Source organism: Sphaerodactylus townsendi, linkage group LG12, assembly GCF_021028975.2.
Source record: "Sphaerodactylus townsendi isolate TG3544 linkage group LG12, MPM_Stown_v2.3, whole genome shotgun sequence".
Taxonomy (NCBI): domain Eukaryota; kingdom Metazoa; phylum Chordata; class Lepidosauria; order Squamata; family Sphaerodactylidae; genus Sphaerodactylus; species Sphaerodactylus townsendi.
The window spans coordinates 19,850,399-19,866,243 of NC_059436.1; the positions used below are offsets into that span (position 1 = coordinate 19,850,399).

At 45.3% G+C, this 15,845-nt stretch overlaps 1 protein-coding gene across 2 annotated transcripts in view; it reads right to left on the reverse strand.

Annotated features, from left to right (window-relative positions):
• The window catches only part of GRIK4 (glutamate ionotropic receptor kainate type subunit 4), a 449,540-nt gene that overhangs the window by 129,989 nt on the left and 303,706 nt on the right, over window positions 1-15,845 (reverse strand). For both annotated transcript variants that reach the window (XM_048512834.1, XM_048512833.1), the window contains exon 5: window positions 11,433-11,598. In XM_048512834.1, the coding sequence (XP_048368791.1) occupies window positions 11,433-11,598 (166 nt within the window). The remainder of the gene's footprint in view (window positions 1-11,432; window positions 11,599-15,845) is intronic.

The following is a 15,845-nucleotide window of genomic DNA, read 5'->3' on the forward strand; positions in this document are numbered from 1 at the left end:
ATTATACTCCACGTCACCCCACCCTGCCACGTCACGTCACCCCACCACACAGTTCTCAAGGGGGTTGACACCCCTCAAATCTTCAGAGAAGAAGAAATCACCTCCCCCAGGGTTAAAACAACCTACATTCCACATTACTGTCAGAGCTACAATAGCAGGTATCTGGATGAGCTGTTAAGGTCTGATAAGCAAAGTGAAAAAAACATAAGCACAGCAGGAAGGTGGAATGAGAAGAGAGACAGGAGATATGGCAGGATCAGACAGAGGCTGATCATGACATCATGGCCCCAAAGCTCTGTCCCCTTTTGTTGCCATCTTCAGCCAGCAGCTGAAGACCTCTAGTTTCTAGGGTGTTGTGGGTTTTCTGGGTTGCATGGCCGAAGATGCAAGACACAGATGCAGGTGAAACGTCAGGAGAGAATGCTACTGGAACCCGACCATACAACCCGGAAAACCCACAATACCCTAGTGATTCCAGTCGTTAAAGCCTTCGACATTACTTCTTATTTCGTTTGGCATGTTTTCAATGATTCCTCCTTTTTAACCCAAGGTTTAACTGCTGGTTTTATGTTTGTACATACGTTGGCTCTGTTTTTTTAATTGTTTTAGTGATGTGTGTTTGGGGGAGGGGTTGATTTTGATTGTTTGAAAAAAAATTATTTCAGGCAAGTTTTTAAATTTCTAACTGCCTTTATCAGGAAGTTTTAAATTGTTAGCTGCCTTAAGAGGGCAGAAAGGAAGATATGAGGTTTTGCCAAGAAGTAAGTAAATAACTGCGTATTTTATTTCCGATGCTGCTACTGTTCATTTCACAGCTGCGTGATGAACGGCAATTCAGCAAGCATCAGTTTTGCTTGACAGCGAGATTGAGTGTTGGGAAAGGTCAACTCGTTGCATAATGTTGCAGCACAGAGTTATAGAACTGAAGATGGGCCGCAGACACCAAAATTCCCTGTCTCATCCAAACAACAAGGTGCATTTTTTTCCTGTGGTCAAGTCACAGTTGACGTGTGGAAAATGTGTAGGGTTTTCAAAGAAAGAGACGAACCCAGGTGGTTTGCCACTGCCTGCCCCCCGTGTAGCAACCCTGATATTCCTTGGTGGTCTCCCATCCAAGTACTAGGCAGGGCTGACCCTACTTAGCTTTAAAAATATGGGCGAGATCATGTGCCTTTATCTGCTGACATAAACTTAGTACAATAATTACTTGCAATGCAACACTGGCAAAAATGTCTACGCCCAAACACTCTCAATATCTACGCAAGAAGACTTCAAGGTCCTGATAATCCCAAACCGGCATCTACAAGACCTTTCTCCTTGGATCGATGGCTTCTGAAAGCAACACGTTTCTCGCGTTGATTAACTGTCTCGCTTTTAACTGATTAAAGTAACCATTACAATAACTTGCTACAGGTGTCGGATTGAGGAGATTTAACGAAGGCAACAGTTTTTCTTTGGTGAATAACTCAGCAAATTATCTGACGTTTGGACACACGCTCACACAGAGCAGCCTCTCCCTTTCCCTACCCCAGAGCCAAGATTTTTTTTTTCATCCCACAGAACACGAGTCGGATGAAATCTGATTCAAAATCCACAATTTTTGTTCAGTGATCAATGGATTTGTGATTAATGACTAATCGATTTAAAGATTTCTGCCATAAATTAAAATTAAAATTCTGGAGTCTCTGCAGAGTGACTTCCTTTTTTTCCCATTAGAAAGCATCACAGAAGAAAATGGAACAGGTCACTTTTCACTGACTTCAACAAGAAGTTGTCACATGAGCTGATACTTTCTGGGCCTTAAAAAGGATTGGGCAAATTCATGGAGGGCAGGGACTACCAACCAGGGGCAGAGCCTCATGAGGACATGTGAGGGTCACTGCCCCGCACACCCCTCCCCTTGGCTCCACCTTGCCAGCTCTGCCAGCTGAAGGAGCAGTCTGGCTGGGCTGCCACCAGGCGTTCCTTGCCCCCACCCTGCTGGTTGAAGGAGGAGCCTGGCAGGCTGGGTTGAGGGGCGGCCCGTGGCAAGCTTCCACCGGCTAAGGTAAGTGGGGAGTGAGGGGAAGGGCGGTGAGGCACCCAGAACAGGTGTTGCCCCTGGTGCCATTCTCACCACACCTCTGCTAACTATGTTAGCACAAAGGAACCTCCATGTTCAGAGGCAGTATACTCATGGGTACAAGGGACAGGTATAGCCTCCATGCTGTGCCTGCAGTTTTCGCAGAGATATCTGTCTGGGCACCGGGAGAAACAGAGTGCTCTTGACTGCCATTGACTTTGATCCAACTAAAGTCCTCCTTCCTATGTGCTGGACTGGAAGCCCCCTCCCTTGAAATGAAGAGGGTCCCAAGCTGCTTCCTTTGCCCATTGCCCTGCTCCACCCACTCCCATATGATTGGTCACTGCTGTTTCCTATGTAATCATCATAGCTCTTTTCAATTGCCCTCAATGAAGATTTTTCATCCATTTTATCTTCCTTATAAGCACCCACCCTTGTATATATACACTACTGATGCACACACAAAAACTGGGAAAAATGGATTTATACAGGGAAAACTCTGGTGTGTCGAAACAGATTTTGCAGATTTGGGGATGGAGTCGAAGAAGAAGAAGAAGAAGAAGAAGAAGAAGAAGAAGAAGAAGAAGAAGAAGAAGAAGAAGAAGAAGAAGAAGAAGAAGAAGAAGAAGAAGAAGAAGAAGAAGAAGAAGAAGAAGAAGAAGAAGAAGAAGAAGAAGAAGAAGAAGAGGGGATTGCATTTCAAAGGTCCCACTCCCCCCAACCCCAAAGCAATACACAGCAAGTAACAAAGTGACTGTGTTGAAAAGGAACCATACTCTTGATGCTAAGCGGAAGTTATTTTTCCCCCCAGTTTCTTTCCTGCTCTTCTGCCATTACCAACAGGAATTCATTTGGGAATTTAATTCCTCTGGCTGCAATCACAAAGGAAAAGGATTTCTTGACTGAGGGTGGGATTTAGCAGCATGAGAGGACCCTTTGCCACTTAGTTCTATATCCAATGGTGAAGGTTGAAAGCTTCCCACTGTTTCCATCATTCTCTCCCCTCTAGCCTCAATTAAAAATATTTATTGAAAGGACAAAAGTGTGCAACCAGCCATTTTGTTATTCCCCTCGACTTTTGGAAAAACAAAGCATTTCACTAACTTGGAAGAAGTTACTGTTTCCTTGAGTCTGCCAGAGAAGCTTTTCCGAGCTGATGTTCTACAAATACCTTCAATTGACCCAAAATGGAAGATAAGCTCTGTATCAAATGAGTGGAAAGGGTTAAGGAATAGTTCATTAGCCAATTAGAAAAAGGTAAACAATAAAGGCTGACAAAGATTTTCAGAACTAGTGGGGTGGGCTGGTCAGTTTCAGACTAGGATCTGGGAGATGCAAGTTCGAATCTCGACTCTGCCGTGGGAAGGGACCTTGGACCAATCACGCGGCTTTATCTACCTCTCACTGTGCCCAGCCCTTTCAAAGTCTCAGTGTCTGGGAGGGGTTTGCGTTCAATCCCTTCACCCTGTCTTATTTCCATCACCAGTCACCGCTTTATACTTCCGCCTGCAGCTCCTGGTAGTTAGCAACTACTGGGTTATGCCATATCCTGCTGATCGATGCTATAATAAGTGGACAAAGAAGCAAAGATTTACACCTCGTGAGAGCAATCTAGCCTCCAAAGATGCAGCAATTCCCTCTGGCAATTTCGAGCTTTATGTCTAATTTCCACTCCTCCCCCTTCCCTGCAAATAAAATTAGATCCTGTTCCTTAATTTTATGGCCCCACATTAACAAGGCCATTTGAGAAGAATCATCTAGCCCGCTAAATGAAACAGCAATTTGGAGACTTGCGCCTTCCGGGCTTGGCCTTCCTTTTTGCACAATTACCTGTTTCTGCCTCTATCACCTGCGAGCGCAACTTTGACAATGAAGGGATTCAGGTGTAAAGTATGGCCCTTTGAGAGAGAGGAGGCAGAGGTCTTGGCAGGCAGAAGGGCCTGCTTTGGGACAGTGCCATACCAGCTACCTCCATTCATATTCCTGTCCAACTACTGGAAATCTCGGCTGCTCCCAGTGTCTGTCGCCGCCTGACCTGGCAGCTGACCCTGATTCTTAGTGGCAGCGCCAGCCACCACCACTTTGAAAGAGCATTGTCTGTTCATGTGCAAACATCACTTTTCTTAAAAATCAGGGAGTTTCAACCCCGCAGGGTTTTTTTTTTATTTCAGATTTTTCTCCAGATCTAGGGGTCCCTTATGTCTGCAGAAAAACCTGTTGGGGTGAGTGCACCCCTTATCTGTGGATTGAAGTATCCACAGGCAGGGGGCACTTTGGAATTAGATATATCGATAGCAAGAAATGCAGAGTTGCTTAGAATTTTCCCTTCACTGCTCAAGAAGAAGAGCAATAGCTGCCAAACTGCAGCCAGCCTAGGCAAGTCCCCTCACCCACACAAGAAGAAAAAAGGTCTCCTATCGCAAGAGATTCCCTTCTGTTGTGATGACACAAGCCTGTGAAGTGCACGATGCTGGCAGACGGAGGTGCTTTCAAGGGACTGCTTTACAGGCAGAACATGAGCCAGGGCTTGTAGACACCTCCCTGCAACTTTGAAGTGTCTAAGCGAGGACCACCAAGTAAGGAGAGGCAGGATGAGACGTGGATTGCATGAGCAACCATGCCTTTGCTTTGTGCCAGCCTACCCTGCTTGGAAACCAACTGGAAGGGCTACCATCCAGACTTCACGACGGCAGCCCCACATTTACTGACTACTATATCCTGTCCAAGTTAAATTCTGTGCCCAGAGAAACCAAACTTGCACCAAGAAGACACCGATTCTCAGATCTGAATAAATTATTCAGATTTGCATCTGCAGTTATGCATAATTTATTGTGATCACTAGTCAGACAGGTTCGTTCTGTTACCCTGTGCATTGTTACAGCTGTGGAGTCAGGTTATTTTCTTCTGCATGTGGCTTAAATAATGGGGGGTTTCAAGGGAGGACGCTTTCATCATTGGTGTCATTATCAGTGACATCACAGAACTCCCCTTATCTTTTTTAAATGGCCATTAAAAAGAAACACTGAAATCACTTTTCTTGAGAGAGGAAGAGGGAGTAGTTTAAGATGGCCACTGTCCAATCATTGAAGAGTGGACTGGAGGTGGGTGGGACAATGAAAATCGACTCTAGGAAAGTCTAGTCTAGGGGAAAAACAAACAAATGAGACTTTAGTTTCCAAAAAAAAAAACCACTGGAGTAAAAGGGGTCTCAAAAGAACTGGGAAAAGTGGTGGTGGGGTGGGGAGAAAATGAAGACCAATGGCACAAATATGTGTGCAGAAATCAAGGAATAAACCAAAGAAGTTTGGGGTCAGAACCAATGAAAAAAAGCTCTGTACCTTGATCAGATAAATTACTTTTATTGTGTTGCACTAATTACCGTTGAATACGTTTCACTGAGAGCATTAAAGCTGAATACTGTTGAATATGTTTAATTGGTTTCTCCACTTATCTATTTTGGAGCCTGCCCATTCAAAGCTCTGTCGATCAATTACGTTTTTATCCTGCCCTTCCTTCCAAAGGGATTGCGGTGGTATTCACAGATGTCCCTCCCTTCATTACACCTGACAGCTAGCCTGTGAAGCAGATGGGCAGACCATGCGTGACTCACTCAAGGTCGCCCAGCAAGCTTCTTGGCAGAATGACTGGGTCTGAACCAGGGTCTTCCCAGCCACGAGCTCTTTCTGCATGTTTCCTCCGTGGAGTTCCACATTTATTTTATCCCCAAACGTTTTGAAAACGTCTCCAGTTGCTGATTCGCTGACTACGTGTCCCAGGCTTCTCTGCTTCCCTGAACTTCCTCCTCAGCACCATTTTCTGAGTTCACTCCGTTCCCCCTCTCCTGTTCATTTGCAGCATTTGTCTGTGACTAGCCCAAGGTCGCCCAGCAGGCTCCATGTGTAGGAGCGGGGAAACAAATCCAGTTCACCTGAAGTGGTCACGTGGAGGAGTGGGGAATCAAACTTGGTTCTCAAGTTTAGAAGGAAAGATATTATTTCATGGACAGAATTACTGAAATGAGGAAAATGCTGAACATGTTTATGTATTGTGGGTGTTTTCAACTGGATATTGATATGACCTGCAAAATGATGATTATGCTGATCACAGAATTTTTCAAAAGAAATGGCCCAATTTTGACCCTTGAATCTTATTTATTCGTACCCTTCTCCCAATCATGGGACTTAAGGCATAGCACATGGTGGGCTTCCAGGTAACTTGGCCTCTTGGCAGTGACCAGCCCCAAACCCGGTTAGCTTCAGGTGAGGCCTGAAGATTCACATGAATTACAACTGATCTCCAGAAACAATTTCCCTGGAGAAAAATGGCTGCTATGGAGGTGTCAAGGAAGACTCCACAGTCCCCTTCTACTTGAATTGCTTATTGATTCAATACACTCATAGAAACTTCTTCTTTTTTGTAGTTTATTACATATAACAGGCAAGCTTACAAGTTGCTCTAACGAATTAACAAAAGAAAACTTCAGGAAAAAAACGAACTGGGCTTCAGCTTCAGTTAAACCCTCACTCACTAACTGCCCTTCCTGTGTTCTGAGCCACATCCTCCAACTGACACTTTCAGAATGTTCCTGAACTCTTCACAGGAGGGTAGACTGTATAGCAGGGGTGGCCGACCTATGGTGCTCCAGATGTTCATGGACTACAATTCCCATCAGCCACTGCCAGCATGGCCAACTGCTGATGGGAACTGTAGTCCATGAACATCTGGAGCATCATAGGTCGGCCACCCCTACTGTATAGTATTATACCGTGCTGAGCCCCCTCCCCAAACCCTACCCTCTCCGGGCTCCGCCCCCTAATTTCCAGGAATTTCCCTTCCCAAAGTTGGCAACCGTAATGCAAGGCTGCAGCATCAAGCAACTTCTAACCACTGCCTTCCCTGTTCCAGTTTTCTTGGGAATCAGACCTCAGCAAGGCTGACAAGTACTGACAAATCACCAGCCGCATCTTTTCTCCATTACAGGTTAGGGGAAAGACGGTCCCTCCTCCCTACCCCAATCCAGAGCTGGCTGCACACTGAAATGGTTTTATTCAACAATGAATTGACAATCATGCTGCCAGGGAGAAGAGGGATGGGGACAAAAAGAGAAGATTATTCGCAGCCTGCGGAAGTTGGTGCCTCGCAGGAGATGGGCCCTTCCCGGTGCAGCCCCTAATCAACACATGTACAGGAACACCATAATTTATCTTTGAGTGGTAGCTTCCCGCCTCTCCCTCCTCCCAGTCTGCAATCGGCTCATCCAGTCATACCTGATTGAAGCAATCAAACCCAACTCAATTAACGGCTGGGTGCCATGTTATTTTAAAAGTGTTTTGGTTCCTGAGATTTTCGATCCAGTTAAATGAAGGATCAAATTAACCAGGGGTGGAATTAAATGGTAAGCGTCTGCTTGCCTGTCTGACGGCAGGTGTATCCTGCTCTTGCAGGATGCATTAGCTGTGGGTTCGCACAGGCATATATGCACATGAGCAGCAAACACTCTGGAAGAAAGAGAATTCAACGAGATCTGAACACACTGGGAAAATGGGTGGATGTGAACAAAATTCAATTCAACAAGGATAAGTCCAGCGTTCTACAGCTGGGTAACAAAAATGAGAAACATACATACTGGATTGCGGGGATAGACTTCTTGGAAGTACTGTGTGTGAAAAAGATCTACGGACTGCAAGCTGAATGTGAGCAGTCACTGTGATGCAGCGGCATAAAAGGCTAACGTAGTCTTCGGGTGTATCAACTGAGGCTAACGTCCAAATCACAGGATGTCATAGCCTTGCTGAACTGTGCATTGGTCAGGCAGCATCTGGAGTACCGTGAACAGCTCACTTCAAAAAAGGATGTGGACAGAATGGAGTGGATGCAGAGCAAAGCAAAGCAACAAGGATGATCAGGGCCTGAAGACTAATGGACTTGGGAACGTTCAGAGGAGATTGTTCAGAGGAGACTGAGGGGGACATGATTGCTCTCTTTAAGTATTTAAAAGGCTGCCACTTAGAGGAGGGCAGGGAGGTATTCCTGTTGGCAGCAGAGTTCAATATCAGAATCCTATCACAATCCTGTGCAAGAGAAAACAAGATGCCTTCCTAACTGAAAGGCTGAAACAAAAGATTATGTTTTGTTGGGGAAAAATTAGATGGTGTAGCTTTTCTTTTCAAGCAACAGAGATTTGGATTGACAACGAGAATTCCTTGAAAAATACAAAAGGAATTTTAGTGATAAAGAGACATCAGAAGACTCAGATAAAGATCAATTAGAAACGGAACGTCTACAACAGGGAAAGGAATTGAAAATGACTGGACTGGATGCCAAGGATTATTTATATGCTGGAATCCAACCATGGATTACAAATATCTCAGGTGGAATAGAAATGGAGCTAACACTCCACAAAAGAGGAGAAAAAAATTTCATCATCTGACAAAAACTGAACCAAGATATAATTTGTCCAGAAGAAACCCGCATTAGAAAAAAGGATGTACAATATTTGTCCCATAAATCTTTAGATGAAACATTAATCTCAGCCAGAATTAAAGAGATAAATGGGGTGGTGGTGCTAAATTGCATTTAGATCCTAAATAGGTGTTGATTGATGGGCATGGTAGATAAGTGGGGGTGGAAGTTAACTTGCTTGGGGTTAAAAAATATGGTGCTGAGAATTTGTGTTCCAAAATGAAGACAAAGGAGTATTTTATAAACGTCTTATTGATAAGTTTACAGAATTTTCTTATACAAGTTGGTGCCAGGTGGGGGACTGAAATGGAGCGATAATGCCACTAATGAACAGACTGCTCTGGAAATACTAAAAATACACAAGGTAAATTGCTGAAAGCTTTTTTTTTTCAATTGGAGGACAATTCGAGGCTGGTTGACATATGGAGAGGAAGGAAGGAAGGAAGGAAGGAAGGAAGGAAGGAAGGAAGGAAGGAAACTCAAAGAGAACACCCTTTCTTCTTTCTAAAGGCACAGATCCAGCATGGTATAGTGGTTAAGAGCAGGTGCACTCTAATCTGGAGAACCGGGTTTGATTCCCCGCTCTGCCACTTGAGCTGTAGAGGCTTATCTGGGGAGCCAGATTAGCTTGTGCATTCCAAGACATGCTAGCTGGGTGACCTTGGGGCTGGATCACAATTCTTTGGAGCTCTTTCAGCCCCACCTACCTCACAGAGTGTTTGTTGTGAGGGGCAAAGGGAAAGGAGATTATGAGCCCTTCTGAGTCTCCTTACAGAAGAGAAAGGGGGAATATAAATCTAAACTCTTCTTCTTTCAAGAATAGATATGATTTGGTTTCTACAATTTGGCACCTAGTATATCCAAAGTCAAAATCTTGCCAAACACTTTTTCAGACAATAACCCTGTAAGCTTGGTGTGTAAAAGAAAACCTACCAGTTTTAGAAGGCAACTACATTAAATTCTACTTCGAAAGGACATTGTTAAATAGGATTGTAATAAAAAATTCAAATAAGTTTTTTGAATTTAATTTGAAAAAGGGAACAGACTTGAGAATGGTTTGGGATGCAAATAAAGCTTATATGAGCGGTTACCTGATACAACATAATTGTAAGAAAAAGAGATCACAGAAAATGCAGAATGTTTTATAGGAGATCAAAGTAAAAGAGGAGAATTTTTTAAATCAAAGAGATAAAAAGATTTAGCAGCAAATAATTTTTTTACAACAACAAGTATCTATGTTAACAGTAAGAAAAATGGAAACAAAACTTGAAATATGCAAAGAAAAAGAACTTTGAATTTGCAGACAACTCAGGAAAATGGTAGCATTTGAATTAAGGAAAGAGAAAGAAAAGAAAATGATACTGAAATTTGCATGAAGAGAACAATATTTTAATTGACAATGTGTTGATTCAAAAAATGTTTTATCGTTATTCTACAAACCTAAATTTCTGGGTCTATTAAACCCAAATCCCCTAAATAACAACCAAAACATCCCAACAAAAGCTCCAAAACACACCCCTAATAGTAATGTTAGAGTCAGCATAGTGTAGTGATTAAGAGTAGGTGGATTCTAATCTGGAGAACTGGGTTTGATTCCCCACTCCTCCACGTGCGTGGCAGAGGCTTATCTGGTGAACCAGATGTGTTTTTGCATTCCTACATTCCTGCTGGGTGACCTTGGGCTAGTCAGTTCTCTCAGAACTCTCTCAGCCCCACCAGTCTCACAAGGTGCCTGTTGTGGGGAGAGGAAGAGAAAGGAGCTTGTAAGCCACCTTGAGTCTTCTTACAGGAGAAAAAGGTGGGATGTAAATCCAAATTCCTCTTCCTCCTCTTCTTCTGGTGATGATGACGACGATGAAAAGAGCTGGCAAAGAGCCCTCCTGTGGCATGGGGAGTGCAGAATGGCAGTACAGAAGAAAACACCAAGAACCCAACTACGCAGATGCTCTGTTGCCACTGCAAATGCTTTGTGAACCCTGATCAGGGGGAAAGGTGGCATAAAAATGTGTTAAATCGTTAAATGAACACTTCCATTTCGAGGGGAAAGACTTTGTCAGACCAATACAATTAGGAATCTACACTAAATGTATGCCTATTCTCACATGAGCCGTGCTGCATGGGAAAGTGCAGATAGGCACTGGCCCTGTTTGCCCCACTGCACATGCACACTTTGCTAAAGATGGAATAGCCTGCTATACATTGCACAAAATAAGAAAAAAAATCATGTGCAAATCCAATGGGGAAGAGAGGTGAATACGCCGCTGGGAACGGTGCTGGGCTGCATCAGCAGATTTGCCCTTTGTAGGGTACTTGCTGGCATGGCCCTCCATGGTGACGAAAAGTGGTGTTGAACACTGTGCAGCGTCCAGGCACACACACTCCCCCACCCCCTGCAACTGGCAGCATAGCAGGACTGGTCCAGAGGTGTGGCCAGGAGAGGAGCCAGAACTAGTTGGCTTCCACCCGGCTCTAGTCTCTGTTATGCGGCAACCGAGGCTTTGGACTTATGCCACCTTTTTGGTGACGTAAGTCCATTAAACCCAATGGGAGCTTTCTGGCAATGGGGAGGCTTTTTGCATATATTTTTTTTGCCTCCCCATGCCGCTGGAAAGCCCTCTTGGGAACGGAAGGGCAGAGCGGACGCAGCACCACGGCCCTTTGGATGGGGCTGTAAAACTAAAAAGCATTTGGTACCCGGAAATTATGAAAATCAACATGACGTAGGCAGAATCCCCTTGGTTAAAGCCACCATACCTGATTCAGCCATGCGGGCCTCTGACCTCTCTTCCCATCACCTGAGTCCTTATCAAAAACTGCACCTCAGCCACTGCTATCTTAGCCAATTGGCACCATTCTTCTGCAATGCCACAGGCCGGGCATTTTGGGGCAGTCCCCGAACATCACTTACATTCAGCTTTGGCACAAATGAGGCAGGCAGTGGTGCAGTTAAAGAAGTTCAGGATGCCAGCGACAGCCACACTAATGTCCGTGTTACTGGGGTGGAGGTTCAGGGTGGTGAATCTCTGGAACTGCAGCTTGAGAAATTCTTCTGGGGCCACTTTGAAATGGGGGACCTAAAAGGGAGAAAAGACAGAAAGCGATCATTCAGGGAACAGAACAGTTTGTCCACCGTACGGTTCCATTTAACTCCTTTCAGTTGTCAAATGCATCTGAGTTGCAGAGTTCGAAGGAGAAGTTAAGTTGCAGAATGGAAAGAAGAAACAAAAGCAGGCCAAGAAAAGCAGATGGAATAACCAAAATTAAGAATATATACAATATGTCTGCATTGCACAGTGCTTAAGGAACTACTGTGCAAAACAATGTTGAACTCTTAAAATTACAATAATTCAATAGATCTTTGAATACAACGATTGCATCTCCAACAACAGCAAAACATTAAATTGATTGCACATAACTTATGTGGACTGACCTGTCATTGGTGAGGCAATCTTTGGATTCAAATAACTATTAAATTATTGTATTGCTAAGATTTTAACATTGTTTTTAACATTAGTTCTTTAGGAACTGTGAAATAAAGGCATATGGTATATATATTATTTATTTTAATTATTTCTTTTGCTTTTCTCAAACTATTTTGGTTCTCAACTCATTATTCAGATTGGATTTTATATAGGTTTGGTTCCTAGCTAATTATCTAGGGCTCATTCCGCACATGCAGAATAATGCACTTTCAAACTGCTTTCAGTGCTCTTTGAAGCTGTGCGGAATAGCAAAATCCACTTGCAAACAGTTGTGAAAGTGGTTTGAAAACGCATTATTTTGCGTGTGCGGAAGGGGCCTAGGTTGGGTTTTGATTTCCCCTTTTTTCTGGGGGTGGGGTGCTCCTATTTTTTCTTTTTAAGTTGCCGAATGTCCAGCTTCTTTCTTGCAGGAGTTTGGCTGAAAAACTCTCCGTGCTGAGATCATTCCTTTTACTGTTCCCCAAGAAGGGTGAAAAACACTCCAGCCTGCCAGCTAGACTTGCCCTGTTATATTTGCAGAGGGGAATCTGCTACAGTAAGACTCATTCTCCAGAGGAACCACAGCCATGAGTCCTAATAATAGCTCATTTGCCATTAATAAATCAAGGCCGAGGCAGGGGAGCCGGGCTGCTTCTCTGGGAAATAAAGCCAAGCGGGGAACCTGAGAAGGGAGATACCAGCGGTTCCTTCAAAGCCAACTTCTGGCGCTCTTGGGGACCTGGTAGAAGCAGAGCATCTTAGAAGGCAGATCAAAAGGAACAACATGGCTGGGGAACTTTGTGGGATGGGAGCAAAAAGCATCTTCCTTTTTAGCAAAGTGAGTGTTTAGGAAGAAATAGAATGTGGCATAGAGAAACATCTGGCTCTGCTCCATTAACGTCAAGTCTTCTTTGCGTCCATTACCAGGGCTTCCGGAAGCCACTGGCCGGTGCCAACAACTGCACCCCCTTTGGGGGGAAAGCTGTTAACCAGCTGCAATGGCTGCTTTAATGGAGGCCTAAGCAGCTTGCTTTGTAACAGAAGAGCTAAAGAGCAATAAACCACTATCTGCCTTGATTCCACTCCATATTGTGGGGCCTTGGCTTGTTTAACAGAGAGGAAGGCAGACTGTGTGCCTCCGGGCAGCTTCTTTTAACTACAGCAGACGGGGCACCGACAGGATGGGCTTGCTGATCATTCCGTCACGCCAGATGGAATCTCAGCCTCCCAGTAATTGCTGCAGATTGGGCAGGGAGATGGGCAGGGAGAGAATTCAGGGTCCAGCTCCCAGCTCCGGGATGGGAACTTGCATGACCTTGTGTGGTCCTGGTAGGCTCTCTGCTTCAGCTCCTAGCCTGGAATCAGTGGCATACCTGCAAAAAAATGGCATCCGGGGCAATTACTGAAATTGTGCCCTCCTCCTAAAATTGCATCCCCCCCAAATTTCCCCCTGGGGAGGGGTGGGAGAAAAAGGTGCCCTCAAGCTCTTGCTTATCTCAAAGGGCAGCTGCTGCTAATATGGCAGGGCACTGGCACACTGCCTATCAGCAACAGCACTCCTGAGCAGCTGGGTGAGGCCAGCCATAGTAGTGCCGGCGGGAGCAAATCCCACCCTGCCTGCTGGAGAGGATGCCGCCTGGGGAAGAGGCAGGCCAGAGAGTGGACAGAAGGAGCAGGTGGGTGGCAGCAGCCCAAGGCAGTGGGTAGGTGGCAGGTGGCGGCTGGTGGGTGGGAGCGCAGAAGGAGGTGTTGGTGGCAGGCAGTGCAAAGTACGTCTCACGGGGGAAGGGGTGGCTGAATGCGGCATCCACATGACACTGGTGCCTGGGGCGTTGGCCCCCTCTGTTCCCCCTAGGTATGCCACTGCCTGTAATTAGAAAACACACTTCCCTTCTCTTTCTGCCTGCCTGACACGAAATATCTGCCCTGCAGAGAAACATGTTGGGTCTTCGGAGTTATATAAATGCTTTGCAAAGTGCACACCAAACAATACAGTACAACTGGGGGATAAGCGAATAGTTAACTGTCAGCCAGACAGGAGTTGGAGCAGGGGGAAAGGTTGCTTGGCATGGATTGGCAACTGGCAGGAGTCCAGGGTGTTTATGTGGACATGTGGGCACTGTCAGACAACTGAATGATATCACTTACACATGAAAATCTGAAATGCTGTCACACCCCTCTAGGAATCACTGGAAACTCTATGTTAAAACTATAGAGTTTCTGGCGATTTGTACAATAGACTGAAGTCAGATGTGTAGTCTGATGCCGGAAAACCCCAGAAATGATGTCATGCTCTCACAGATGGCTATTTTTTTCACATTATTTTTCTTCTGCCAGATGCTGAAAGGTGGCAGAACACAGGAACCAAGCCTGGCAGGAAGTGGAAACTTCTACACAGGGACAAAAGTTAGTCATTGGTTGCCCTCTCACACTAGCTGTCTTTTGGACCTGCTCCCTTACAGCTTTCCTGCTTTCCAACTAGGACAGGGATCTTTCCCAGTTTCAATGTGCTCATTTGCAATTCCTGGGTCCTAGTGCCTGCTTGGTTCACGTCCTGTAGAATGTGAGAGTGATCTGGTTGTGACACCTGTCACCCCAGTGATTGCCAGGGTTGATTTGGCTGATCTGATTGGCTAGGAGGACGTCCCATACCTCTCTCACTGCTCCAGGTGCATCCCTCCTTATGCAGAACACTCCGTGGAAGAGGACAACAATCTCAGATGGGAGTGTACCAATTTTCGGACAAGGGTATATGATATGATAGCTGTGCACATTCTGTAGGTGTAAACCTACCCTCTGAACCTATTAAGATAGTTTTGAAGAAGAAGAAGAGTTTGGATTTATATCCCCCCTTTCTCTCCTGTACCCAGAGACTCGAAGGGGCTTACAATCTCCTTGCCCTTCCCCCCTCACAACAAACACCCTGTGAGGTAGGTGGGGCTGAGAGAGCTCCGAGAAGCTGTGACTAGCCCAAGGTCACCCAGCTGGCGTGTGTGGGAGTGTACAGGCTAATCTGAATTCCCCAGATAAGCCTCCACAGCTCAGGCGGCAGAGCTGGGAATCAAACCTGGTTCCTCCAGATTAGATACACGAGCTCTTAACCTCCTACACCACTGCTGCTCCTGGCATCCCCACCCCCCTGGCATCCCCACCCCCCTGTAGCTTTCCTGCAGAAAGACAGCCACTAGAGACTCTGACTGAGCCACTATATACAGTCGGAGCATTACGAAATCCAATGTGTCCAAATCTGGCAACCAGAAACACCTAGCACCATCTCCCTATGACAGATAAGAGCCAGCTAGCTTGTAAAGCACAAGCCCTTGTGATGGAACAAGTGAAAAATAGCTAAGATCAATGGACTAAGTTAAAAGTAAATTACGATGAATATAAGGCAAAGTTCCTAAAGACGGGCAATCTGACACTGAAAAATGTTCCCAATCTGAGCTGGGCAGGCAGGTGGCGAGCGGCAGCAGCAAATTCAGCCAGAGAAACAGGACACAAATCAGGCGCAAGGGAGGAACAGGCCGTGTGTTCCAGCAGCAGGTAGGGTGTGAATCAGGCGTGGGGGTTGACACAGGACGTTCCTGGGGTCAACTGAGGAAGTAACAAAATAATCAAAAAGGACTTCAGTTTGAAGATCCTCCACATTTCATCAAGGGGAACCCACATGGCCCCTGCATCTTGTTTAGCAATACAGTTAGCAATGTTCTAAAAGAGGAACAGAATACAGCTGATAGCAGCCAGCTGTGATTTCAGCAGCTCCCGTTGAGAACTACTGAGTGAAATATATTGGTTGCAATCAGAGAAACAGTTGAATAACCTGCCCCAGTTATTGGAAGCCCACCAATCGGTTGCTAGAG